Source organism: Myodes glareolus, chromosome 4, assembly GCF_982192425.1.
Source record: "Myodes glareolus chromosome 4, mMyoGla1.1, whole genome shotgun sequence".
Lineage (NCBI taxonomy): Eukaryota > Metazoa > Chordata > Mammalia > Rodentia > Cricetidae > Myodes > Myodes glareolus.
The window spans coordinates 63,087,935-63,112,567 of NC_142029.1; the positions used below are offsets into that span (position 1 = coordinate 63,087,935).

The window sequence follows — 24,633 nt, forward strand, 5'->3', positions numbered from 1 at the left end:
GACTGCATGAACAGTGTAAATGTGGACAGTGCAATAGAGACACTTAAGCTTTCTTTGCTTCTTCCTTTTCTTTTTTCCTGATCCTCTTCTCTTCTCCCCCGCCCCCCCACTTTCTGAGATAGGGTTTCACTGTATGGCCAGACTATCTTGGAGCTCTCTACGTTAGTAGTTCTCAACCTTCCTAATGCTAAAACCCTTTAATACAATTCCTCATGTTGTGGTGACCCCCAACCATAAATTATTTCATTATTACTTCATAACTGTAATTTTACTACTTTTATGGATCATAATGTAGATATCTGATATGCAGGATATCTGATATGTGACCCTCAAAGGAGTTGCGACCCACAGGTTGAGAACTCCTGCTCTATCCAGTCCAGACTTGCCTTGGCCTCATAGCAATCTTCCTGTCCCAGTCTTCTAGGTAAATGCTGAGATTACATGTATGAACTACCACATTCAACCTGAGGTTTTGTTCTATTTAATTAGAACTGATTTAAATGTAAACAGTTGCATGTAGCTGCAAGGTTCTATAGCAAGTAGACCAGTTGTCTGTTAATTCTATACCAGAGTCTCCACAAAAATGTTCCTAGCTGTTCACTGTTTAAGCAGTTTTTTCATGAGCCTTACACGCCAATGAGGAGCCACACTATCCCCTCCCCCCTTCTCTTAATGACCCAGCGGACTTCCTACTTCAGGACACCCATGCATCTTTTTCCCGAGTCCTGCAGCAGAAGGATGGCTGGCTGCCTCTTTGAAGGTGCAAAGGCACTTTCTTCTACTGGATTTCGTGTTGTGTCGTCTGGTATCATGTTTGTTGTATGCCTGTCTCGCTGCTGGCATTAGCATTACATTGTAAATTCCTCAAGGGCAGAATGATGTATTTCATTCCAGAAGCTTTGTGCAGGCTTCTACCATTCTCTGGGTGACGGAGATATGAAGATGATGACGTCATACACATGAACATGTCTATGCTAAGTGAACACAGAGGCACTTACTGCAGAATACATGACAAATTTTCTGTATTTCTGTGACTGAGTTGCAGTCTTCATGTTCTTGAGGATTTCGCTGACCAGGACACCTTACAGGAGACAAAATCAACACACAGATAAATCAAACATAGACTTATATAATGATCTACGGGCTTCTTGTCTAATCACAACCAAGAGTTCTGTCTGTTGTGAGTTAACCGACCAGGCAAAAATCTATTTTGCCGCATAATCTGCTTCATGCCAGACAGTATGATTAGGTCTTGTGCAAGCTGAAACTCAGAGGCACATATGACTTACACAGCTTGGAAAAGAAAGTCGAATGGGCCCCATGCAGCAAAGACTAGTGAACTTATTTTTTCTGTACAAGGCCAGATAGGTAATATTTTAGATTTTGTGATAGGCATAGGTCTGCGGCCACCACCCTGTTTTATAGTAGTACCAGGGAAGTCACTATAGGCAGAACAGAATATATGAGTGCGGCCGTTTCGAAAAGGCCTTATTAGAGCCCCGTTTGTAGCCATTTCTGGGACATCAGCCACCAAACCCTTTGTGACTTCTAACTTCCAAGGGTCTTTTCCTTTCAGGGGAACACTGACTGCCCTTCTTCCAAAGGGCTAGGCAGAAGTGCCATGCTCCATCTCTGTCCATCCAAAGGATGCTGATGTTCGTCTTGTACAATAATACTATGAAGGTCAGGAGGTTGGCGCAGCAGGACAGGTTTTCAGGAAGGAAGACTTGTGCTGCAGTGGGGAAAGCTAGATGCATAGGTGTCCACATGGCCTTCCCCTTAGCATGGTGCTGAGCATCAGGCTAACACCATACAAAGGCCTCAAAACAATCCTGGAACAGGAAGCCAGACTTTGCCAAGTAGAAGAAAAGGGCAAACACAAAGAAGAAACAATGGAGAAAACGCAGGCCTAGAGTAATGCTGTATCCAGCTTTCCTTAAAAGCTGATTAAATGGAACATAACGGCAACTTCATTTACAAAATCCGGTGTCAGGCTGTATTCAGCCTATAGACAGTTATTTGTCAGTCCCTGGTCTATGGCAAGAATAGACAAATGTTCCTGAACCAGATTTGGGGGTTTAGGGAGTATGTGTGGGTACATATTGCTAAGCACTGCCATCCACAAAACCAAGTGCAAGACAGAAGTTCCAGCAATGGTTAAAGAACATCGGCCACCATCTGGGTGTTCTTGTGTTGCTGTGCCATGGAGGCAATGGATGCTTTCTATGTAGGATTGTGTCTGTTTTATCATTCAGCCACCACGTGATTGACGAGTCTCTCTCACCTAGCAAGGTCAGAACAACAAGCTAAGACAGTGTTTTGTCAAAACCATGCAGGAAGCTGGGCAGGGTGGCACATACCTTTAATCCCAGCACTTGGGAGGCAGAGGCAGGCAGATCTCTGTGAGTTCAAGGCCAGTCCAGTCTACATATGAACTTCAAGGATATCCAGAGCTACACACAATGAGATCCTATCCCCCAACAATAACAACACTCAATAGCAGAGAAATCCATGTGGGAAACAGTTTTCTGGCTAGTCAAGGGCAATGGACTTTCCCCATAAAACAGGTCAGGCCAGCCTTTATAATCTAAGGCCAGACATCTCATAAGAAGGACTATTCTGTAGAGAATCTAGTTTAATCCTCTCTTCAAATCGGGAACTCATACCCTCAGAGAGGAAGTGCCTTCCTCCTGGTGTAATCCTCCAGTAGCCCACTAGAATGCACCCTATTTCTGTTCCTATAAACAAGTCCCTACAGTTAGCATTAGAGTTCTGATATAAAGCACATAGAGATTTCATTAAAATGCATATTTTCACTCTGTAGGTACTGGGCGGGTTCTGAGAGTCGCCTAGCCACTGTTGGGTCTGCTGATGCTTCCTGCTGTACTCTGAACAGAGTATTCCTGGACCCTTCGTTGATGTGGATGGAGGAACTTATCTAGGATTCCACCTTCACCTTCTGATGGGGCTTGGGGCTGAAACGTACTGTTGGTGTCTGCTGGACCAGAGATGAGGCCTGCTGCTTGTACAGCCCGTGAGGTCCTCTGCATCCTTTGCTGTGAAACATGCGGGATGGAGTGTCTTCCATGCCTCTGTATTCTACTTGGGAAATTTCCCAGTTTTCCAGGTTCCATCTAAGACTCCTCTCTGTGATGTACTGCTTTTCCTAGAAGGCTGAGGCCTGCTGCGTTTGCATTAGTGTAGAGGGAAGGCCTGAACATTTTCATTCAGTATAGCTCTGTGCCATGTGACTGGGACTTCTGCCACAGCAGCTAAATAACGCCCTGAGATTCTTAATGACCATTGTCCTAAATCGTCAGTCCCAACCTACTTTATACATCTCATGCAAGTTTGCTCCTGACCAGCCCGGTTTCATCCCTTGTCCACTGTTCTCCTGGGAACAGCTGGCATGTAGCCCGACTTTTCTAGCTGCCTTCGCCTCTTCTGGCCAATGATTCAAATGCTTTAAATAGTTATCCATTTCCTGAACTGGTCCAGGTCCTCCCAGTCTAGTCTGGTTCCCAGAGCACTTCCTCTCTGTGCATTCTTTAAGTGACTTGTCTTGATCAAGTGTGACCATCTCCTAGTGGCTGATATCCTGATATAATTGTACTACAACCCTCAAAACGTTCCGAGCATGTCAGACGGACAAACTCTCTTCACCGTGTCAACTGTTAACACAGCTGGACCTTCTCTTGTTTCCCCTCAGTGCTGGTGACTGCATTAGGCACATCTGCGCCTGACTCTCCCTATTTCACATTTTGGTCCGCTTACGGAGATCTCCTTGCCAGCCCCAGTATCTCTCCCATCCTGGCTTCTTTCTTCTACTTCCCTATCCTAATTGTAAGGACCTAGCATTCCTCTTTCTGCCTTGCTTCCGGGATGGGAGGTGTCAAAGTCTACAAAGTGCCAATCCTAACCATGAAGTAGACTCACTGATAAATATCTTGATATCCTCCAGTACCAGTGAAAGAAGTCATATAAACTTGCCAATAGCAGTATCTGTCAAATATTTGCAAAACGTATCAAACTTTTGCCAAACTTCACACTTATAGTGAGTGCATCCTAGCAGCTGCCAGACACAACCCGTTCTCATGGAACGTAGACAATAAATCCTTAATTATTACATCTGGAAGAAATGGAAAGGACCATTTGACTGTAGCCCCGAATTCTCATTTCCAGAATTAAAAATTTACACGCAGAGTGGGCAATGTCAGTCTCTTATGGCAATGCAGTGTTTATGAACGGTGTGTCGGGTACCAGTTCCTGTTTCTTCTCAGCCTCCTAACCGCACGTTCGTCTTAGTATTCCCGGCCTCGTGAGCAGTGCTCTTCTTAGATCTGCTTTGCAGACTGGAAACTTCAGGATGCTAGAGTGATCCATGTAAAGTCACTCAGGGGGTGGGTAGCAGGACTGGAACTCAGACCCAGACTGTCCAAGTGCAAAGCTAACATTTTTTCTCATTATATAGAAAATCCGCTCACCTCCCTGGAGTCTAGATTTTTCTTTCTGTTTGTGAATTCCATACAGCGAGAGCAGAGATAATTCTGATAACTCTCTCAACTTCGTCATGGTGTCCTCGGTGGCCCAGGAGGGCAAGGTGAAGTTGTGAACACTCTGCAGGAACAGGAAAGAAGGGAGACAGGAGCACAGTTGAGAGTTATGACTTCCTTTGCCGATTTCTGTTTCCTCTTCGTCCTGTATGAACAACTCCGGCCAGGCAACTTTGCTGATCCTGCCATGTCTCTCTAAAAATTTGTGAGCGCTAGCCATGGTTTTCGGATGGAAGAACAAAATAAAATAATTTGTCCTTCCCTACAAACTTTATGGCTTAACTTTGGCTCAGTGTATAATTCATACTTTACAAAAAAGGATGCCGCCTCAGGGGCAAGGATGCACCTCATTCCTTTTAGAAAGGTTTAGGAATATTGTTGTGAACCTTTGAGGGAGGCTGGACTAGTTAGCTGTGGTCAGTAGACACAAGCTAGAGTCACCTGGGGAGAGGGACTCTCAATTGAGGAATGACTCCCATCAAATTAGTCTCGGACAAGTCTGTGGAGTGTTTTCTTAGCCAGTAATTGATGGCAGCAGGGCCACTGTGGGCAGCACCATGCCGGCAAGTGGTCTTGGCTTGTATAGGAAAGCTGACTGAGTGTGAGTGGAAGGGGCCAGGCAGTAAGTGACATTCTCCTGTGGTCTGTTTCTAGGACAAAGGCAAAGGGGGTGTGTAGGCTAGGTGATGTTCCCTAAAAGTCAGGACTTTCACATGAGGTCAGTTATAAAAGTCCATGTATTTCTGGAATCTTCACAGGTTTACTATGAACGTCTAGTTCCTGGCTGGAGGAACATCTGTACCTAATACACAGTGAGTACTGGCAAGTGTTTGTCAAATGTGTGACCGAGCTGCAATTAGTAAAGATACCGACCTTGTGGAGACGTTTTTACCTATTAAGGAAAGTTGATTAGAATCTCCCTAGTTTCAAAAGTGGGAGAAGGTGGGGTGGGGGAGAAGGAGAGAGAGGAATGGAGGAGAAAAAGAGAAAAGGTTTTAAGAAGAGCAGAGTAAAGGGATGCAGAAGGAAGATGCAAGCGATGTGACAATTACATCAGTTGACATGACCTTATTAAAGAATAGCTCAGGGAAAACCTTATGAAGTTGCTGGGGTATGACTCAGTGACAAAGCTTGGGGGTAGCTTTATGACTGTGTCCTGGCCTTAATCTTCAGAACAGGCATATGAACAAGCAGAAAATGTAGAGAAGAAAAGGAGAAGGAGGAAAAGGAGGAGGAAGAAGAGGAGGAAGAAGAGGAAGGAGGAGGAAAAAGAAGAAGAGGAAGAAGAAAGAGGAGGAGGAGGAGGAGATCCGCTGCCAGGACTGAAATGGGAGCCTTAAACTTAAACAAACCCTGAAGATCAAGAGAAAACATGGGTGAGTGCATGGTGAGGGGGCTGACAGTCACAGAGATGGGTGAACTGGGTGATCTCTCTTTGAGACAGAACTCGGAAGGTGGCTTTTGCCCCACACCCTCATGATGCCCTCCACGTCAGAAGTGGACGTGAGGCTTGCAGGGGTCAGAATTCTGCTCCAAGACACAGGAATAAAAATTACTTCCTTTGGCCAGAAGATGGAGCCCGGTGAACAAAAAGCTTTATCCTAGCCACAGAGATGATTCCCATTGCACCACACAGGGGAGTTCTTTCTCAGAAGCCATGGCTGACAGCCTAGCGTATAGTTGTCTGACTTATTTTAATATCCAGAACCTGGCAGTTTTTCTCCCCTTTATATATAACAACATTACTTTTTTCATTAAAACCAATGACAGGAACCTGGCATTCTAGTGTGACTGCAAAGTAAATGAGTGGCAGTGTTTTGAAGGAAAGCAATTTTGTTTGCAATTTTCTAAAGGGCAGAAACACAAGTAAGGAGAAGAGAGGAGTACAGATTTTCGAGCTTGTATAAGAACATCTCGAGTTATATTTCAATATCAGAGGCCATAGAAGCAGTACGTGTTTAAAAAGAGAAAGAAGATGAATGAATTTATCTGATTCAATATACACACCAAGTCACAAATAAATTTTTGATGAGCTCTTTTACCTCACAATATAAAGGGTCGTAAACCTTACTCCAAATTCCAAAGAGATCCTGGCCAGGGAATCCTGACAGTGATGGCAAGGTTTCTATGAAGCTCTGGAACACAAAGAGAAGGAAAATATTTCAAAGCTTGGACTTCTCATCATCCATAGACTTTGATATCTATTGCAGCAAGATGCAGCGAATGATACTGGCAAGAATGATGGTGACTGACATATTTGATGTGAGCTTCTTTCCAGAGTACACTAAAACTGCAGATAGACGCTAGCCTACTGCCACATGCTCCTGGTTTGTGCTGGGTGCTGAGGGAAGCACTCTGCCTGGACTCTTTAGAAATGGGTGAAGTATAACACATGCAAGTGAATGTCCTGAGGCAAGCAGAGGAAATTTGGGCAAAGCGCACAGAAATCTTAATCATAAAAATGAGATCTGGGGGTATATAGGGGTAGGTGTGTGTGTGTGTGTGTGTGTGTGTGTGTGTGTGTGAGTTCCTGTGAATAAATGCTATATCTATTTGTGCAGGCAATTCACTAGAAGGTTCTATGTTGTCATAACAAGATACATGTTCAGCTATCGGACTGTGAGGTTGGTAGCCATTCCAAGGTCTTTGGAAGACCAATTTGATGGATAAATTTTCTAGAAGACTACTCCTTGCCAATATTAACCTCAACAGACTTCGATCAAACAAACAGAAATAAATGTTAAACAGTATCCTATTCGTGGGTCTGGGAAGACAGCTTCACTCCTGGTACCCATGTAAAAAGTCACACTTGGTGACACGAGCTTGTAATCATAGAATCAAGGAGATGGAGACTGAGGGTCCTTGGGGACTTGTAGTCAGTCAGCTAGTAAAGGCAAAGGGTGAACCCCAGCTCCCAGAGAGAGAGAGAGACCCTGTCTCAAATAAACAAAGTGGATGATCCTGAGGATTGACCCTTGAAGGTGATTCTGGGCTCTACATACAAGTGTGTGCACATCAGCGTTCAGGAACACTCAAAACACACCCCCCCCCAAATATACACCGGGTGTGTGAAGAAGGTTTCCATTTTTCTCTCTTCAAATATAAAAACCTCGGAATGCATGATTTCTCTGAGGCACTCCATGGGGTCCCCTTTTTCTTCATGGTCAGTCGGCTACCAGTCCACAAGGACAAGGGGGCAGAAGTAGTGACAGAAAGCTTTGTACGGGGCCTGTGAACACGGCACAGATAGCTCTCCGGGAGGCAGCTTCAGTGAGCCAGCTCAACTTTATTCCAGAGTGAGGGGAGATATAAGGGATGGGGACAGTGGCTGGGTCATCACCTAGTTTGCTTTAGACAGCACGCTCCTATCATGAGGCTCCTGGTACAAGTCTTAACTATCATGTGTGGAAGCACAGGCTGTCATAAAGCTCCTGGCTCAATGTGTAATTACCACTAAAACGTTAACAAGTTTTGAAACGAGGCTGGCTGCAGAAAGAAAGCTAAAAATATACACATGAAAATCTAGAAAACAGGAGCCAGGTGTGGTCTACTCCTTTAATCCCAGCACTTGGGAGGCAGAAAAGGCATATCTCTGTGAGTTCAAGGCCAGCCTGGTCTATATATTGAGTTCCAAGACAGCCTGTGTTATGGAGAGAGAATCCTGTCTCAAAACAACAATGACAACAAAGAAAGAAACAAACAGTTGGATGGTGGTGGTATATACCTTTAATCTCAGCACTCAGGAGGTAGGTGAATCTCCATGAGTTCTAGGCTAGCCTGGTCTACAGAATGAGTTCCAGACAGGTTCCAAAGCTACACAGAGAAACCCTGTCTTGAAAAACCAAAGGGGGAAAAAAAAGAAAGGAAAGGAAAGGATGACAGAAGAATTGACAGGTGACCAGCGCCTTAGGTATTAAAATACACCACGAAGTTATAATAAGTCATGGTTTGGCTAATCAGAAGAAGAAATAGAACTTAAATTCTAGAAATGGGCTCCATCTATAAGGAGATTTTAATACGTAAGAACTCAAATTAAGATTGAGAAAAAAGATGAACTACTTAACAAAGTGTGAAGGAGCAACTGGAAGATCTTCAGGACACAAAGTGTTAATAAAAGTAATTGAGGGTGTGGTGGCACACGACTTTAATCCCAGCACTCAAGAGACAGAGACCAGGAGATCTCTGTGAGTTTGAGGTCAGCCTGGTCTACAGAGTGAGTTCCAGGACAGCCAGGGCTACACAGAGAAACCCTGTCTCAAACAAACAAAACACACACACACACACACACACACACACACACACACACACACACACACACAAAAGCAAAATAAATAAATAAATAAATAAATCAAAATAATAAAATGTTATGTCTATCGTTTAAAATACTGTACATTTACAAAAAATTGAAGAAATATTTCACATATAAATATAAAATATTTTCCAGATATTTTGTTAAATAATAAAACTTTTTCAAAAAGCAGTGGTCAGCCTTGTGATTGGTAAAACGCTTCTGTGTAACGGAAGGAAAGCTGTCTATTTGAATATGCACCAGAAAACCAAAAGACTACATAGGAGACGACATCACTGTCACTTGTAGGGGTCATCGAGAGACCATCAAGTCCTGTTGTGTTTACTTTGTATGTTTTCTAATTCTTGGATCGTATAGATGTGTAATTAATTTACATGGTCACTTTTTGAAAATCCAGGTGATCATATCTACCTTTTGTGCCACCCTGAAAAGCAAATATTGCCCAAAAGGGGACAGCATATGCTGTGTATCGAAAGACAGGAGCCTCAGTTTCTCCTCCTCAAAGCAGGCGACTTGACACCTGTGTTCACCGTCACTACCTTGTCAAGGACAGAGGTAAAGCACTTGGAAGGGACTGGTGGCCACCGGCAGGGAAAGAAACCAGGTAGGATGACTTCCCTAGTTAAATACCCTAACCCATTGCTAAAACAAGCCCCTGACAGACACATTCACCCCACACCCCTTCAAGTAGGCTGAGTTTCACCTTTTCTCTTGACCTCACACCCCAGTGTATGGAAGGCGACACTACTAACTTTATATGGATGAAGCCTCTTCTGGAATTCCTCAGATTGTAAAGTCTCGCTCTTGAGTTCTTGAAAACGAGGACAGTCCCTGAAAGGCAGGTAGAGCAACTGCAGACGAAAGAAAACAACATAAGACTTTGATTAGTCAGACAAGCATTGGCAGATACTCGTTGGCAATCTTTTAAGCCTCATTAGTTAGGTCTAAAGCAGCCTTAAAATTCCCTACTGTCCTTTGAGCTGAATAGAAGTTCTAAAATTAGAAGCAGTGAGGCAAATGGTCCTTGGGTCTTAACACACTAGGGCATACCGTAGAAACTGTGATTTACCTAGCTTTCTCTCATGAGCTTGCTGCTGGGGAATATTCTCGGTTGCTCATTTTCTGTGTGGATGACTGTTACCTTGCTTTCTCCCCGGCCCCTTTCATTCTGGCACGAAGTGCACATCTGTGTGCATCCTCTCTTCCCCAGGAGTGAGGTGAAATAAATTAGAGGTTTGGGATAGAATCTTAAAGGGATCAGCTCTTCACTGACTTCATTCTAGCAAATCTGCAGACCGTCAAAATAAGGGTATGAATTAAATGCATGGATAATAGTATTTAAAATCTAGTAGGAGGACAAAACGATCATTGTGAAATCAGTGTAAGCTTCACAATCTCTCTTAGCTTTAACTGAAATGAGCAGGCTGCCAACTCACAAATTTGTTTTGAGGCTCCTTTTCACCTGGTCTGTTTTTGCAGCCCCCAATAGCACTGCTCAAAGAGCCGCTCTTTGATCCCTGACGTTCTGAAGTTTAGTGTGTATAAAGCTGAGGTCAGCTTCATCTTCAATCATTTCCTAATCATTTCCTTTTCCTAACGTCTTTCCTCCTGCCCACAATAAAGCTAAAAAGCTGCTCTGTAGGCAGTCACACTAGAGTTGGTCTACTTTCAGGCTGAATCTAACACAGACCCTTTCCTTCCTCTTCGTCGTCTCTCCTGGTCTGGACTGGTGTAATCTGTCTCAGTCACTGTCCATGCCTCCTAGCAGGTCAGTGGCTGTCCACTCCTCTGACGGTGCAGTTCATTCTCCTCACAGCAGCCTCACCATCTCTGAGGGCACCCCAAAGATCAACCGTTTTTGTAGGTCTTGACTTCCACAGACTCTTTATTTTACCTGGAGTCAAATCCAAACTTGTCTTCTAAGAGTCTATGTGAGATGAAGAGTAAATAGCAGTAAGTGCTTTACCCTCCTCGCCCCACCCCCTTCTTCCATCTCACTTTCTCCTGTACAGAAATACTGGGAACCCTCTTCCGTGAGTGCTCCACCTTAGATTCCTAAGTCACTCTGTGACTTCCTTCTTCCAAGGAACTTTTCACAATCTGAGAGCATTTTATTGGTGTTCTTTATTGTCTATAAGATAGCAATCTCAAGTAAACTAGGCTCTTCTCTGTCATACTCATGGATGTATTTTCAACAACCAGAACAAGGGTGGTGTATTAGCTGCTACTCAGAAAGCTTTTATATGGCTTCCTGTCTGTCCTTTCTGACTCTGTATACCACCTGGTTTTACCTTTGCTTCCTCACATTTTTATGAGCATGTAATCTCCAATCTTCATTTCTGCATCCCTGAATTACATCAGCAACATTCTCTGAGGCTCCCACATCTTCCCTTTCTGAGCGCTGTCAGGACAGTGACTCAGTCCACCCCTCATCACACGCAAGTAATGCCTAGGAATGCTGCTTTCATCTCCTCGCTTCATTCAGTGCTCTAGTTCACGACTCTGTGAGGACCTGAATCCCTGCCCTGGGCGGCCTCCTCTCTGAACTCCTTCAGTAAATGCAGCTTGTATTGAAATCACTGCCCATCATCTTGTATTGCATCACATGGCTGATACATGTTCGATTTCTTTCATCAAACAAATCTTAAGTTAGGGATGAAGTTTGGTCTTATCGCTCAACACAGTTCTGGGAGTAACCTAGTGTTCTCAACAATTTTGTTAGACTTCTCAATTGATAAGAAAATTTTGCTTGCCTTAATGAAAAGGTAGCTGGAACCTATGGATAGATCATTTGTCTGTTTCTCTCTCCATCTCCCTCACTCTCTGTCCCTTTTTTCATCTTCCAGTGAGCTCCAGTGTCTATTGTGCAATGTGATTACCATCTGTCTGGATCACAGATTTACTAGTTTCTTTGCTTCTCTTTGGCTGTGTTTAATATTGTATTTCAGGCTTCATCTCTGTAGAAAAGGGTGTGGCAAACATAATTTTCTTTTCCTTTTGGGAAGTATTGTTCACAGACTTTTTAGAACATCGGTAATACAATGCTTCCATTTCAATATGTGATGGTAATGCTATAAATACATCATTCTAGCTTTTCAGAAAACATCAGAAGTAGATTATACTTGAGTGGGGTTGGCGGGGGGGAGGGTGTTTCTACAAAGCATTTTGAAAAACTCTACAAAGCATGTATGAAAAATTCATACTGCCATTAAGTCAAGTTTCTATCTGTGTTGCCAGGGCAGAGAGGAGAATGGTGTATCCCAGAAGTCCCTGGGAAAAGCTTCTGGTCAATGCTAATGCAGAGTGTGAGATGTTGCTGTGATTTGGATATGTCCCCTGGAGAAATCCCATGTTGGGAACTTGGTCTCCTGTGAGGCTATGTTGAGAGGTTGAACCTGCGAGAGAGGTGATTGATTGAGTCCCAAGTACTCTGCCCTCGGGATGGATTAGTGGAGCTCTATGGGTGGGAGGGAGTTTGTTATGAAAGCTACCTTTCTTGGATACACTTGCTCCGCCTCACCCTCTGACATTCCCTGGCAGGTCGTGACCAGCAAGAGGACCCACTCCAGATTCTAAACAGATGTTGGTGTCATGCCTTGGACCTCAAGTCTTCCAAGTGTGAGCTGAATGAACCTCTGTATTTAAATAAATGACTCAATCTGGAATGCTCAGTTATAAAAACACAAAATGGTCAAGCTAACAATACAGGTCAGGGAAACTGAGCAATAATTCTGTTACAAACTATTTTCTTCATATTACGTTACATTCTACATTAGAAGGTTAGATTTATTTATTCATATTTTCTAGACACCAGTTCCTTTGAAAAGGTTCGATTTCTTGGTAACCCCCCTTGTCTGAGTTAAGTTGAATTTCTCTCAAATAGTTCTATTTATGCAACTTGGTATATGGTGCTGCATCTCAAACTTGGCTGCTCATAAAATAATGTAGGAAAGGCATTTTAAAATCCTGATGTTGGGGCTGAAAAGATGGTGCAGCAATTCAGAGCACTTGTTCTTCTATAGGACCAGGGTTTGATTCCCAGCACCCACATGGCAGCTCACAACCATCTGGGTCCAGTTCCATATCCAGCTCCCCCTTCTGGCTTCCAAGGGCACCTGGCACACACATGGGGCACAGACACACATGTAGGCAAAACACTCCTACATGTATAATGAAATAAAAATAATTAAAAAATATACTGTTGTCCGGGCCCTACCCTCAGAGACTGACTTGAGGAATGTCCCTAGTCACCAGGCATCTTGAAACCTCTCAAGGTGGTTCTCACTGGCAGCTGAGTCTGAGAACCACCGTTTCATAGGGAAGAAGACGCGTTGAATGGGAGAGGCCCAGGACTGACTGTTTACGAGCAGTGAGGCATTGGGTGAAGTTTGTTATTTTTCCTCTCTGAGTGCCTTATTTCGTTTGCCCCAGAATGTAAATTTTTAATGAGAGAGGAGTGTTTGGTGGACAGGGAGATCTTTGGATATTTAGGGGAGATGAGAAACCTATGCTGGGCACTAAAATCATGGGGATTGAAGGCAGAACACTAGGAAATGTGTGTGTGTGTGTGTGTGTGTGTGTGTGTGTGTGTGTGTGTGTAGCCACACGTGTGTCGATGGAAGAAGGGAAATTAACAAAAGCTGAAACGATAGTCAAGCAAAATGAATCCAAATTAAAACTCAGCTCCTAGCCTTGGTTGTCTGGGTCTTTTCATGTCCTGTGTATCCAGCATACTGAATCTGTAAGTCCCTAGCAGCTGACTTCCTCCTTCTGGATTACGCAGGATACTGACCCGATCTTCAGAGAGAGACACTGTGTGCACTGGGATGGGCTGCCAGGGCAGGCTGGGATTCCAGATGCTGATCCCCTCTGGGGGAAACAGGGCCGCAAGGTTTGTCATAGCACTCATCAAAGTCCGGTCAATATCTGTGCTCCGAATATAAACCTACGGGGGAATAAACCAAAGCAGATGGAAAAATCAGAGGAAACTCAAAGTTTTCTTTCTGTGGAGCTGCCAGGGTGTTAGGGAAAGAGCCAAAGCACAAGATCTCAGCAGGCACTGTGGGAACATCATAATCACATCTGTCAAGGGATTGGATAGTACCGTGAAAGTACAATGGGACAAAGCAATCCATAGGCCAATAGTTGAATTGATCAATGACACTAAGACAAAGTATTTGCACAGGTACCTATAAAAACATGAACTAAGACTATTTAGGGCAAAATAGTCCCATAAAGAGGAAAACATCAGTAAACAAGATCTCTGATGTACGTAAGTTCTTCAGAAAATAGGCAAAGGTATAAGTTCTTCATATGCATGAAGAATTTTTTTTTCAGGGGTCAAGTTTCAAAGTCCTGGTTCCCCAACTTGCCTGGTCATGTTTATAGGAATCGTTCAAGAATCTTCCGTATCTTCTCCTTATATAACTTCCAAGTTCATAATGCTGTTCCATGCCCCTCTATGGGGAAGAAAAGTAAAGGTTAGGGAAGGTATGTGTTACCATAGAACGTGTCTTTTCTCATTGTGCATGGCGTGAACAAAACCTCCTATCTGAACTGAGGCAGAAGAGAGCAGTCACCTTAGTCAGGATGCCCTGAGAATACTCCTTCATCTTTGTTAGCACACAATGTAGAGGCTGTGTATAGTATGTGTTTCATTGATAATTGACAACTTATCTAGGTAAATGGCTCATCTGAGGTGGTGGGATCCCTGTGGGCAGAACATTCAAAGTGATTGGTTCATCACACCCTAGGGGTTTTTTTGCGAATAAAATCCAACTGTCTGATGAAGTTGAGCTTGCTGAATCTGAAGGTCCCTTAAAGCCTTGCAGTAAACAGACTGATTTATTATATCTACAATCTACCTATGGCTGGCTCATAAAAAAAAATAGAGCTTGTTACTCAAAGTGTGGTCAGAGATCAGCAGGGTTGGCATCATTTGGGAGCATGTTAGAAATCAAATTCTTGGGCTCTACTCTTGATGAATTGAGCAAGAGAAACTTTGGGAGTACTGGGCAGTAATGGTGCAGTGCCTTTAATCCCAGCACTCGGGAGACAGAGGCAGGTGAATTTCTGTGAGTTAGAGACCAGCCTGGTGTACAAAGTGAGTAACTTTAGAAGAGGGGCTCAAAAATCTTCTTTTAAAAGGTTTATTTTATTATTTTATATATGTGAGTATTTTTCCTGAATGTATGTCTATGCAACACATATGCCTGGTGCCCACAGAGGACATAAGAGGGCATCAGAACCCCTGGAGTTACAGACGGTTGTTAAGACATCATGTAGGTCCTGGGAATTGAATCTGAATCATCTTCGAGAACAAGTACTCTTAACCACTGAGTGATCCCTCTAGCCCCAGGAATCTGTTTTTAACCATCTCTCTTAGAAAGCCCAGGGCTCACTGAGATCAGCCTTAACTCGTGCTCCTTGAGCACTGATGCGCATTAAAAACACAAGGATCCAGATGCACCTGTCGAAACTCAGCTTCATCAGCTCCTTCCCCCTAAGATTCTAGCTCTCTGCATCCGAAATGTGGCACTGGAACCTGTTTTATCAAGGACCCCCAAATGATTCAGTTGTGCCAGGCTTAGAGGAGCATTGCATTGTGGTTTGTTATTAACCCAGAGCCTCACCAGAGATTTACAAGTCAGGAAGGTTGTAGTCTCTCCTCAAATATGAGGATGGTTGTTGCAAAGGAACAGCGTACCATGGCCCGAGTAGCTGAAGGTGCGGGTACTTTGGGTCCAATTATCTTCTAACTTACAGCTGAGTTTTGGAATCTGATTGCTACTTAAGAGACTTCTGCGTGTGAATCCAGACCTCACGGTCCTCAAAAGTCTTTTAGTCTCACTAGAAAATCAGAGCAAGGAAGCAGGAGTCCTGTACTAAGAAAACAATATCTGAGTCTTTGTGATAGTCTCTCATTAGATAGAAAGATGGTTAGGCCATGGTTGGAAGGGCTCTGACCTTCTGAAAGCAGTAGATACTGGCTTTCCCATAGCTTCTCTGAGCTATAATGTCTACAAAACCTGATGGTTGGTTAGGGCCGTGATTCTCAGCTTTGGTTGAACATTAAAATAAAGCAATCAGTTGAGGAGCATCCAAACATCCTAATGCCCAGGCCATGCCCTATGCCAATTAAATAAGACATCATTGCTATTTTTAACACATCTCTAATAGACAATCTCCATGGAAACCTCTCACACTTAAATGCAGTCAGCAGGATAAATGTATCACAGTGGAAAATTCTGTACATATTTCTCCTTTACTCAAAAAAATTAACCAAAGCTGTGGGTCGTATTTGAAATCTCTGCACTTGGGAGGAAGGAGTTTGAGGTCATTCCTGGCTATGTAGGGAGTTCAAGGCCAGCCTGTACTATATGAAACCCTGCCTCCAAAAGTATAAAGCAACAATAAAAGAGATCAAACTAACCTGGGTGAGTTGACCAAATCCTTGTGGCCATGAGGATTCCTTAATGGGGTCATTAGGAAAGGTATCGATGGGACTTCGGTCTCCATGCCGAAACACCTAAGGAAAGGTGTGGGACAACAACGTTACAAGGTTCACTTGAGTGTCTTGCCTCTACTTGTCATAATACAATTTCTTAAACCATGGCTGCTACCATGTTTGTCCATTGGAATCACCTGGAGCATTTTAGAAAATTTTAATGATAAAGTGCCCCCTCTCCTGGGATCTTAGTTTCATTAGTTGGGCTTATGACTAAAGGGTATAAGTCTTCTAAAATTCTGTGCAAATAAAACTCAGGTGAAGAACCATCAACATTTTCTTATGTTTGAGAAAATTATACAATCAAGATGATTGGCCATTGAAAAGCTAATGATATATACATGGAGATAGAATTATGTATCTAAGATGAAAAACAGATGCATGAACATACAAGATCACTTGGTGCAGACAGACTGATTAGAAATATTCGTCTCTTAATTACTAAGAGCAACAATGCTCTTAAAATTTCATACATAATCTAAACAGTAGTTTTGTAATTACATCCTCACTTGGGAATACTTTGGCTCAGAGATTAGTTAGTTTTTGGAGGTTAGGGGCACATGAATTACAGATTGGGAGATTAGGAAAACCGAATCTCAGCACTTTAATAACATGCTTCTTAGATCTGGATACACGCCGTGCTATACTGACTGCGCATTTATTTTTGAAGAGAGACATTTGGACTTCTGAAACCTCAGTACTTTGATTCTAAAATAATAGCATGCCAGACCAAACTCAGCACTATTTTATAATCAAAACATAAAAAAAGAAACCTACTCAGGAAGGACAAGATGAGGTCTTACATAGATGCAGAAAATATTTAATAACATACAGGATAGTTGTTCAACACTTCATTTGATCTGAGCTCACTTTTGCTTGTCACTTGAATTACCTACTGAGAGACCCCACTGTAAGTAGGCAAGGATGCTGTATTTCTAAACACCTACAGCACAGTTCAGTAGACAACAAGGAAGGAACAGCCACAAACTTGAGTTATCTTCAGGAAGGAATTCTAGAATATCAAGGAAGGCTTCTAAGATCAATGCTATTCTGGTATCCGAATAAAGTGATTCTTTGTTGCCCTAAACCAGTGGGAAATTAAAAACCCAGCAAGACAGCCTACAGAAGACAGAGGGGAACAGGGCAGAGGGTGGTAAGAGGCCCTCTTGGGGGAAGGTAAGGAAATAGAGCTTGAAGTTTTCCTTTCCCAGGAAGAACAGCCCCTGGTGCCAGTCTGTGGGAGTGACTTGGCCATAAATGGGAACCACCAATATTAGCCATTTAGTGACTCTGTTTCCACAACCAGGTGCATCTGAGACTGCTTGGACCTGCAATCACCATGCAGCAAACCTTCCCAGATCTGAGGAACAAAAATTGTGACACACTTTCCCAGGTTACTAGCCTCACATTGATTTCTCAGGGTTTTCCAATCTTAGCACTATACATTTTCAGAGGTAGATAACTCTCCACTGTAGGAAGCTGCCTTGTGTACTGTTTAGTAGGCCCTTGGCCTTTTGTATTTCCTTGCTATGACAATTGCAAAGACCAAACGCCTCACCACTGAGTTAGTCAAAGAGAAATCCAATAATAAGCATTCTACCAAAACAATGAACAACCAACCCTTCCTACCAGGGCACAACCCTTCCTCCCAGCACCCAACTACAACAATCCTTTATGCTTTTTCCACTCTTGCTCTGCCTTGAGGAGTTGCTAAGTGCTTTTTGTGTCTAATTCTCTTGACCAGTTCTGCAACATAGTCATTATTATGATATACACTTCACAGCTCATCTTAGTCAAGTAATGAGCCCAAATCCTCAAGCAGGTAAGTAGAACTAACCAGACATTGGCTATGTATCTTTCACTAAAGTGTCTTCCTTTGGATCTCTCTCTCTCTCTCTCTCTCTCTCTCTCTCTCTCTCTCTCTCTCTCTCTCTGTGTGTGTGTGTGTGTGTGTGTAGTGTGTATGTGTAAATTGAACCCAGGGCTTTGAGCATGTTCTCTCCCATTGAGTTACACCTCCAGTCTTCAACACTAGTATTCTTAACCGCTCACTAGTGACAGTTTCACTAGTGATAGCTTCATTTCTTTAAGTCCACTCCTTATTTCCCCTCCCCCTGCTGTGGGACAATGGTTTGTACCCTGTCAATTGTATTTTAATAAAACGCTGATTGGCCAGTAGCCAGGCAGGAAGTATAGGTGAGACAACCAGGCAGGAAGTAGAGGCAGGGCAACAAGAACAGGAGAATTCTGGAAAGAGGAAAGCTTGGTCCACAGTCGTGACCTAGCCACAGAAGAAGTGAGATGTAACTGCCTCGCTGAATAAGGCACCGAGCCACGTGGCTAGCATAGACAAGAATAATGGGCTAATATACATTATAAGAGTTAATAAGAAACCTGAGCTAATGGGCCAATCAGTTTATTACTAATGTAGATCTCTGCGTGATTTCTTTGGGACTTGACGATTGCGAGAACCGGGAAGGACAGAAACCCCGACAACATCCTCCAAGAAGTCAGTATGGTCTGATAACCTGGAGATTTTCTTTTCAATATACTGTTCTATAAGACTGGAATGTGTGTGTGTATGTGTGTGTGTGTGTTGCACAAGAAGAACCCAAAAGCCTTCTTATAAAAAACTGTCTCCAAGGCACCATAATCTATATGTAGTATTAAATAATAAAACTGAGACATACAAGTGTGACTTCCTTAGCAGAACACTGCCCTGCAGGTTGGGAATTACCTGTAATCCCAGCACCCAGGAATTGAGACCCTGTCCCAACACACACACACACACACCCCTAAACACAGTGGTGCACATCTTTAATCTCAGCATGCAGGAGGCAGAGGCAGGTGGATTTCTGGAGTTCAAGGCCAGTATGGTCTACATAGTGAGTTCCAGGCAGCCAGGGCTATGTAGTGAGACCTTGTCTCAAATAGCAAACAAATAAGTCCCAAACAGACAACAAAGAAAACAAACAACTCCCCCAGAAGACCCAAAGCAACATCAAAATAGCCAAATGTAGTGCTGAATACTACAGAGTGAGTTGGAGGCCAGCCTAGGATATACTATGAGACCTTGTTCAAATAAACAAAACAACACACATGCGCTCATGCACGCACACACACAAAATCAAGCAATAAATAAATTTAATAAAGAACAGAGCACTGGGGTTAACCCTGACTACACCCAGGGATAATTGGATTCTCATATGATGCAGTAGGTTTTAAATGTTCCTAAGTTAATGATTGAAACATACTGTGAGCTCTGTAGAAAGTGTTCCATAGAAGCACTAAGTATTCCTGTTCCAGTAAGGACCTGCAGGTTGAGATTTCCCTCTACCCCTATGTGTGTATGTATTTCTGTGTGTGTGTATGTGTGTCTGTGTCTGTGTCTACATGCATGCATGTGGCTGTCCTGTCCCCATGTGTGCGTGGACCCATGTGTCCATGCCTATGCGTAACAGTGGCATTCTTTAAACTCAGAGCTTACTATCTCAGCCCTTGGACTGTGTCTAGGGATTCTTAAGTCTACAGTGGTCCAGTCTCCCAATTCCACTACATTATTGCTTTTGACCTCAGTCAAGTAATTCTATTCTATCAAAACCTTTAAAAAACTAAAAAATACATTATTAACAATCAGGAGTTTCCACAGAACTAGTGATGATTGCAACAGGAAAAGACCTGAGACCACAAGAGCGCTCAATCTCACACTCCTCTATGCTTTACAGAACCTTCTGCTATCTCTTGTGATTCCTTTAGAAGGGGTCTCCCTCTGCATACCCTGATCTAATCCAGGCTGGTTTGAATTTGCCGTGGTTCTCCTGCTTCAGCCTCCCAAGCAGTGGGACTGCAGGCATGACCCACCCACCTGGATTTCCTGGCCACTCTTACTGCTAGTCCTTCCTAGCCATGAGCATGGGGGATGTTTATCTTCTGATAGCTTCAATTTCTTTCCTCAAGGACTTGAAGTTTTCACCATACTAGTCTCCCACTTGCTCGGCTAGAGTTACACCGAAGATATTTTATATTATTTGTGACTCTTGTGAAAGGTGTCATTTCTCTGACTTCTTTCTCAGCTCATTTATCATTTGTATATGGGAGGGCTACTGATTTTTTTTTTGAGTTAATCTTGTACACAGCCACTTCACTGAAGATGTTTATCAGCTTTAGGAGTTCCCTGGTAGAAATTTTTGGGTCAATTAATTAATTAATACTATCATATGATCTGCAAATAATGATACTTTTTTTTAAGTAAGGAATTCCTACGAGCCCACTGCCAGCTCCTATGATCAGTCTGTATATAGTTAGTATTTAACTTGCAACCTTATCACTCTTAGAAATATCATATTTTATTGCTCTTTGCAAAAAAATTCCAAGTCCTTATAAGAGCTCTTCCCCACCCGCTAAACCCTACCTGATCAGGTCCCTCCTTCTCAACGTCCTCAGTTTATTGTCCTGCTAAATGGACTTAGCCACAGGAGCCCTCCTGCTGGCCCAACCCCAGTGCCTTTCCCCAGTGTGACTTTATCTGCTTTGAATGCCCAGTGCTTGCTGCTTCTCCTGACTCTCTCTCAATGGGGAAACATGAAAGTAGCCCTTGCATAACTTCAACCTTTTCTTACTGTTTTGTTTCTATCTCTAATATTTGCTGGTTTGTTCTTTAGAGATTAAAAAAAATATTACCTAGTTCCTTCTCTTTCATACTAGTTGGTTTTCGCATTGCTGTGACAAAATACTTGACAATAACACTTAAGAAAAAGAAGGAAGGCTTTTACTCTGGCTCTGGGTTTGGATATGATCTGTTATGGTGAGGAGGGCATAACAGATGGAGTGCGAAACAGATGGTCACATTGCATATGTAGTCAAGAAGCATAGCCAGGGAGGGGAATTCTGGGGGTCAGTCAGATTTCTCTGGTTTAAAACGCTCCATTTTATCCAGTCTAGGACCTGGGCCCTAGGTTAGACTTGCAGGCATTCAGAGTGTGTCTTCCCTCCTCAGTGAAGCCTCTCAGGACATACTCTCAACGTGCCCAAGGAGTGTCCCTAGGTGATGCCAGAGCTAATCAAGTTGATACTGCAACTTCCTAGGAAGTTCTTGGAAGCAGAACCCCTGTGAAAATGGCCACTGCCTAGAACACAGTAACACACCAAAGGCCTGTCTGGATGAGCAAATGGACCCTGGGTTGGGTCTCCTTCCTTTAGACTGGTGAAAGCATCTTTCTAGCCCTCTGGTGTCACAAGAGCTTCTGATTTTCAATGTCATGTAGCAAGAAGCTGTGCTGTGCCATCCTATTTTCTTCCTTCCTCCCTTGCCCTCAACTTCCCCTTCTATCATGCCAATTTCTGCCTTTGATTCAGAACAGTGAGTCTTGCCTTGGGCTATGCTGGAGTTTTAACAAACCACCGTGTTGTCCTTTCCGGTTTAGAACTCTAGATAGCAGAAAAACCTTGGGATGTCTTTGGATCCAAACTCCAGTACTCACACTCACAGCCATCTCCCCAGTCCTATTTTCTCCTTTTAAGGAATTAAGAAACAAACCTATCGGCAGATAATCAGAACATAAGAGTTTGGGCAGAAACGATGATTGTCGTAGATGAACACCGTAAGAGGTAAGTGGAGAGCCAGCCGTAAAGAGTCGGTATGCAGTTACAGCCTGCGCTGGCCATGAGGAAGACGTGAGAGGCCTAAGCAAGATCTTTCTCCAGGGCCCAGGAAGAGCAAGAAGCCCACAGGAAAGGGAAGTGGTGCAAACCGTGTGTTACATTGTGCACGGGCTGTAAACAGAAAGCTCTGCTATCCTGGTTACCTAGGCCATGTTTCAGGCCCCAGTGTTGTCAACCACTGCCCCAGAGACCCTGAGAAAATGACTGAACCCAAAGTTCTGTGCGTCTCGGTTTCTCTTTCCAGGTAACAACAAAATCATTTTTGATCAGTCGAGAGCAACATGCGAACTGCATGTGTGATAGTATATGTGTAAGTAGTATGTGTGAGTACTGAGTACACAGGGTACATTCGGTCCACGGTATTGCTTATTATGTTTGTTGCTAATGTTATTCCTACCCACAACTGTCCTGTGTGCTTCCTTTCCTGTTGAAGGTGGTTTGTAGCATCCAGGGCATATTCTGTTGAGCAAAGGAAAACAGCCCTCTCTTTCAAGGAACACCTTTATTAATATTTAATCATCTCTCCGAATAGGCATTTACCTAAGAGTCATGTTGCTTTTGCCTTTGGATTTGGGCCACTCTGCAAACTTGACATTTCTAGATTGGCAACCTAAAATGTTTTGAGCCAAATACATTTTCTCTAATGAGTGCAGTGCTCTGAAAATTTGCAAAATGTGTGGACAGGCAAGTGGGAAGAAGTTCCTGAGCTTGCAAGCTTAGACTGACTCCTACCTGGCCGACACCAGTTCTCAGGACACCAGCTTTCAGCACCCACGTCTGCAGAACCTGCTGGTTGCCAGAGGCATCTGCTGTTCCTGGGCACTCATGACTAGGGAGCCACACAGTAAGGGAGAAAGAGCAGGTGGCTGTTTGTGAGCAAAAGAACCACTTTTTCTTTTCCAGCAGGGCATTTTATGTAGTGACTCTCTTTACAATCCAGAATAGGAGTCATTGAATGCCAGGCCATTAAAAACAAGGTCGAGGTCAAAACAAAATGAAACAACAACAGCAATAACTCGACCCTCATGTGACACTGATATGCCTTTTGAGTAATTTGGAAGATTGAGTGTGAAAAGTCAGGTGCCTGGCATCTGGTAGATGTTTGTAACCTATTACTTACACTTGAAATTCTACTTCAACTGAAGTCAAGAAGAAAAAGGGGAACTGGTCTTGCAAAGTCCATGCCTGTGGCCAAAGACATTGTCTAGACACAGACAGTGATGATGAAGGCAAATCGAACATCTTTGCCACCAAAAGGCATGAAGGAACTGAATGGACCAGTATACTGAGTAAAATAGCAGCAATAGGTTTTGTGATTCTGCATCTCCCACCAACACGTGCCTCTCTTGTATTTATTGGGCCAAACCCTGAAGCTAGGATGAAAGCAGACTGAACTTAAAAGATAAGTAAATATTTATCTGATCCATTTGAGAATAAAAAGAAAGAACTGGTCACATGAATGGTTAGTATACAGAGATCAGTGCTTGTCACAATGATCCGTGCGCTCACCAGAGAGGCATAAGAACTTCTCATGCATTTCCTTAAGCCTCATAACTCCATGAGGCATTATTAGTCCCATTTCCAGTGGTGACTCACAGACTGGTTAAGTGGCTCATCTAGAGCCACACAGCTAGCACTGGGCTGAGTTGGCATGGCCACCCAAGCGGTCTGATTCTTGGGTCTGCACTTTCTGCTCCAGTGCTCTATTGTATGGTAACCATACAATAACTGTGTAAGCTACTTTCTAACATCCTCTACATGTTCTACCTCCACGGCATCCTCATCTCTCCAGTGACCCAAATTCAAACCATGGAGTCATTAGCTATTCACCATTTCCTGTAATATTTACAACCCACTAGATTTTGTTTGCACAATTTAGAACATTACCTCTACTTTCCAAGTCTGTATTCTGATCCAGCTGGGTCTTCACAATGCTTTCTTTGTCTGAACTGTGGTGTGATAGTCCCTCTATTTTCAGACCTAGCCTTTCTCCACAAGGCACACCAGATGCATAGAACTGAATGTCCTCAAGGGGAAAAAATGAGCTGGAGTTAATAGGTGGGGAAGATATATATGCAAAAGAGTGGTGTTGTTGGTCTACGAAGCGAAAAGAGTTGCGAACAGTCGAACATCTGCCTCCTCTCTTTGCCTCTACTCAATTACCAAGTTATCTAATAATGAAGGGTCTTTTCAGACCTTGGGACATTATGGTAAACAGCCTGAGCTGGTCCCAACAACTATGGTGCAGTTCTAGAGATAGGAGGCAGCTAGAAGAGTCTAACTCATAGAATTAGAGTAGAACACTGGCTTCCAGAGGTCTAACAGACATGGCCAACCTTCTGACATTGTAATGAGACAGTCATCTGCAAAATGAAGTGGACGATAAATTCATTATAAAGTGAATTTACAATGCTACGTTGGGTCAAATTCGTAGCTATCCTTGGTCAGATGCTGCCCATGAGCTGAAGGTTGGACAGGCCTGGATGGAAAGGGCCAAACAAGAAGCCACCAGGTAATGGGTATGAAGTTTCAGTTTTGAAAGAAAGTTCCAGCTTCATGGTGAGGGTGGAAGCCTGTGAATATACTTACATCATCGAAGCCTA

The 24,633-nt window shown here is 43.3% G+C and overlaps 1 protein-coding gene across 2 annotated transcripts in view; it reads right to left on the reverse strand.

Annotated features, from left to right (window-relative positions):
- Positions 1-24,633, reverse strand: part of Acp3 (acid phosphatase 3) — a 52,918-nt gene that overhangs the window by 23,248 nt on the left and 5,037 nt on the right. For both annotated transcript variants that reach the window (XM_048416818.3, XM_048416819.3), the window contains exons 2-8: positions 16,295-16,390; positions 14,235-14,321; positions 13,655-13,807; positions 9,615-9,713; positions 6,596-6,688; positions 4,485-4,617; positions 999-1,081 (exon numbers count right to left, since the gene is read on the reverse strand). In XM_048416818.3, coding sequence (XP_048272775.3) covers positions 999-1,081; positions 4,485-4,617; positions 6,596-6,688; positions 9,615-9,713; positions 13,655-13,807; positions 14,235-14,321; positions 16,295-16,390 — 744 coding nt within the window. The remainder of the gene's footprint in view (positions 1-998; positions 1,082-4,484; positions 4,618-6,595; positions 6,689-9,614; positions 9,714-13,654; positions 13,808-14,234; positions 14,322-16,294; positions 16,391-24,633) is intronic.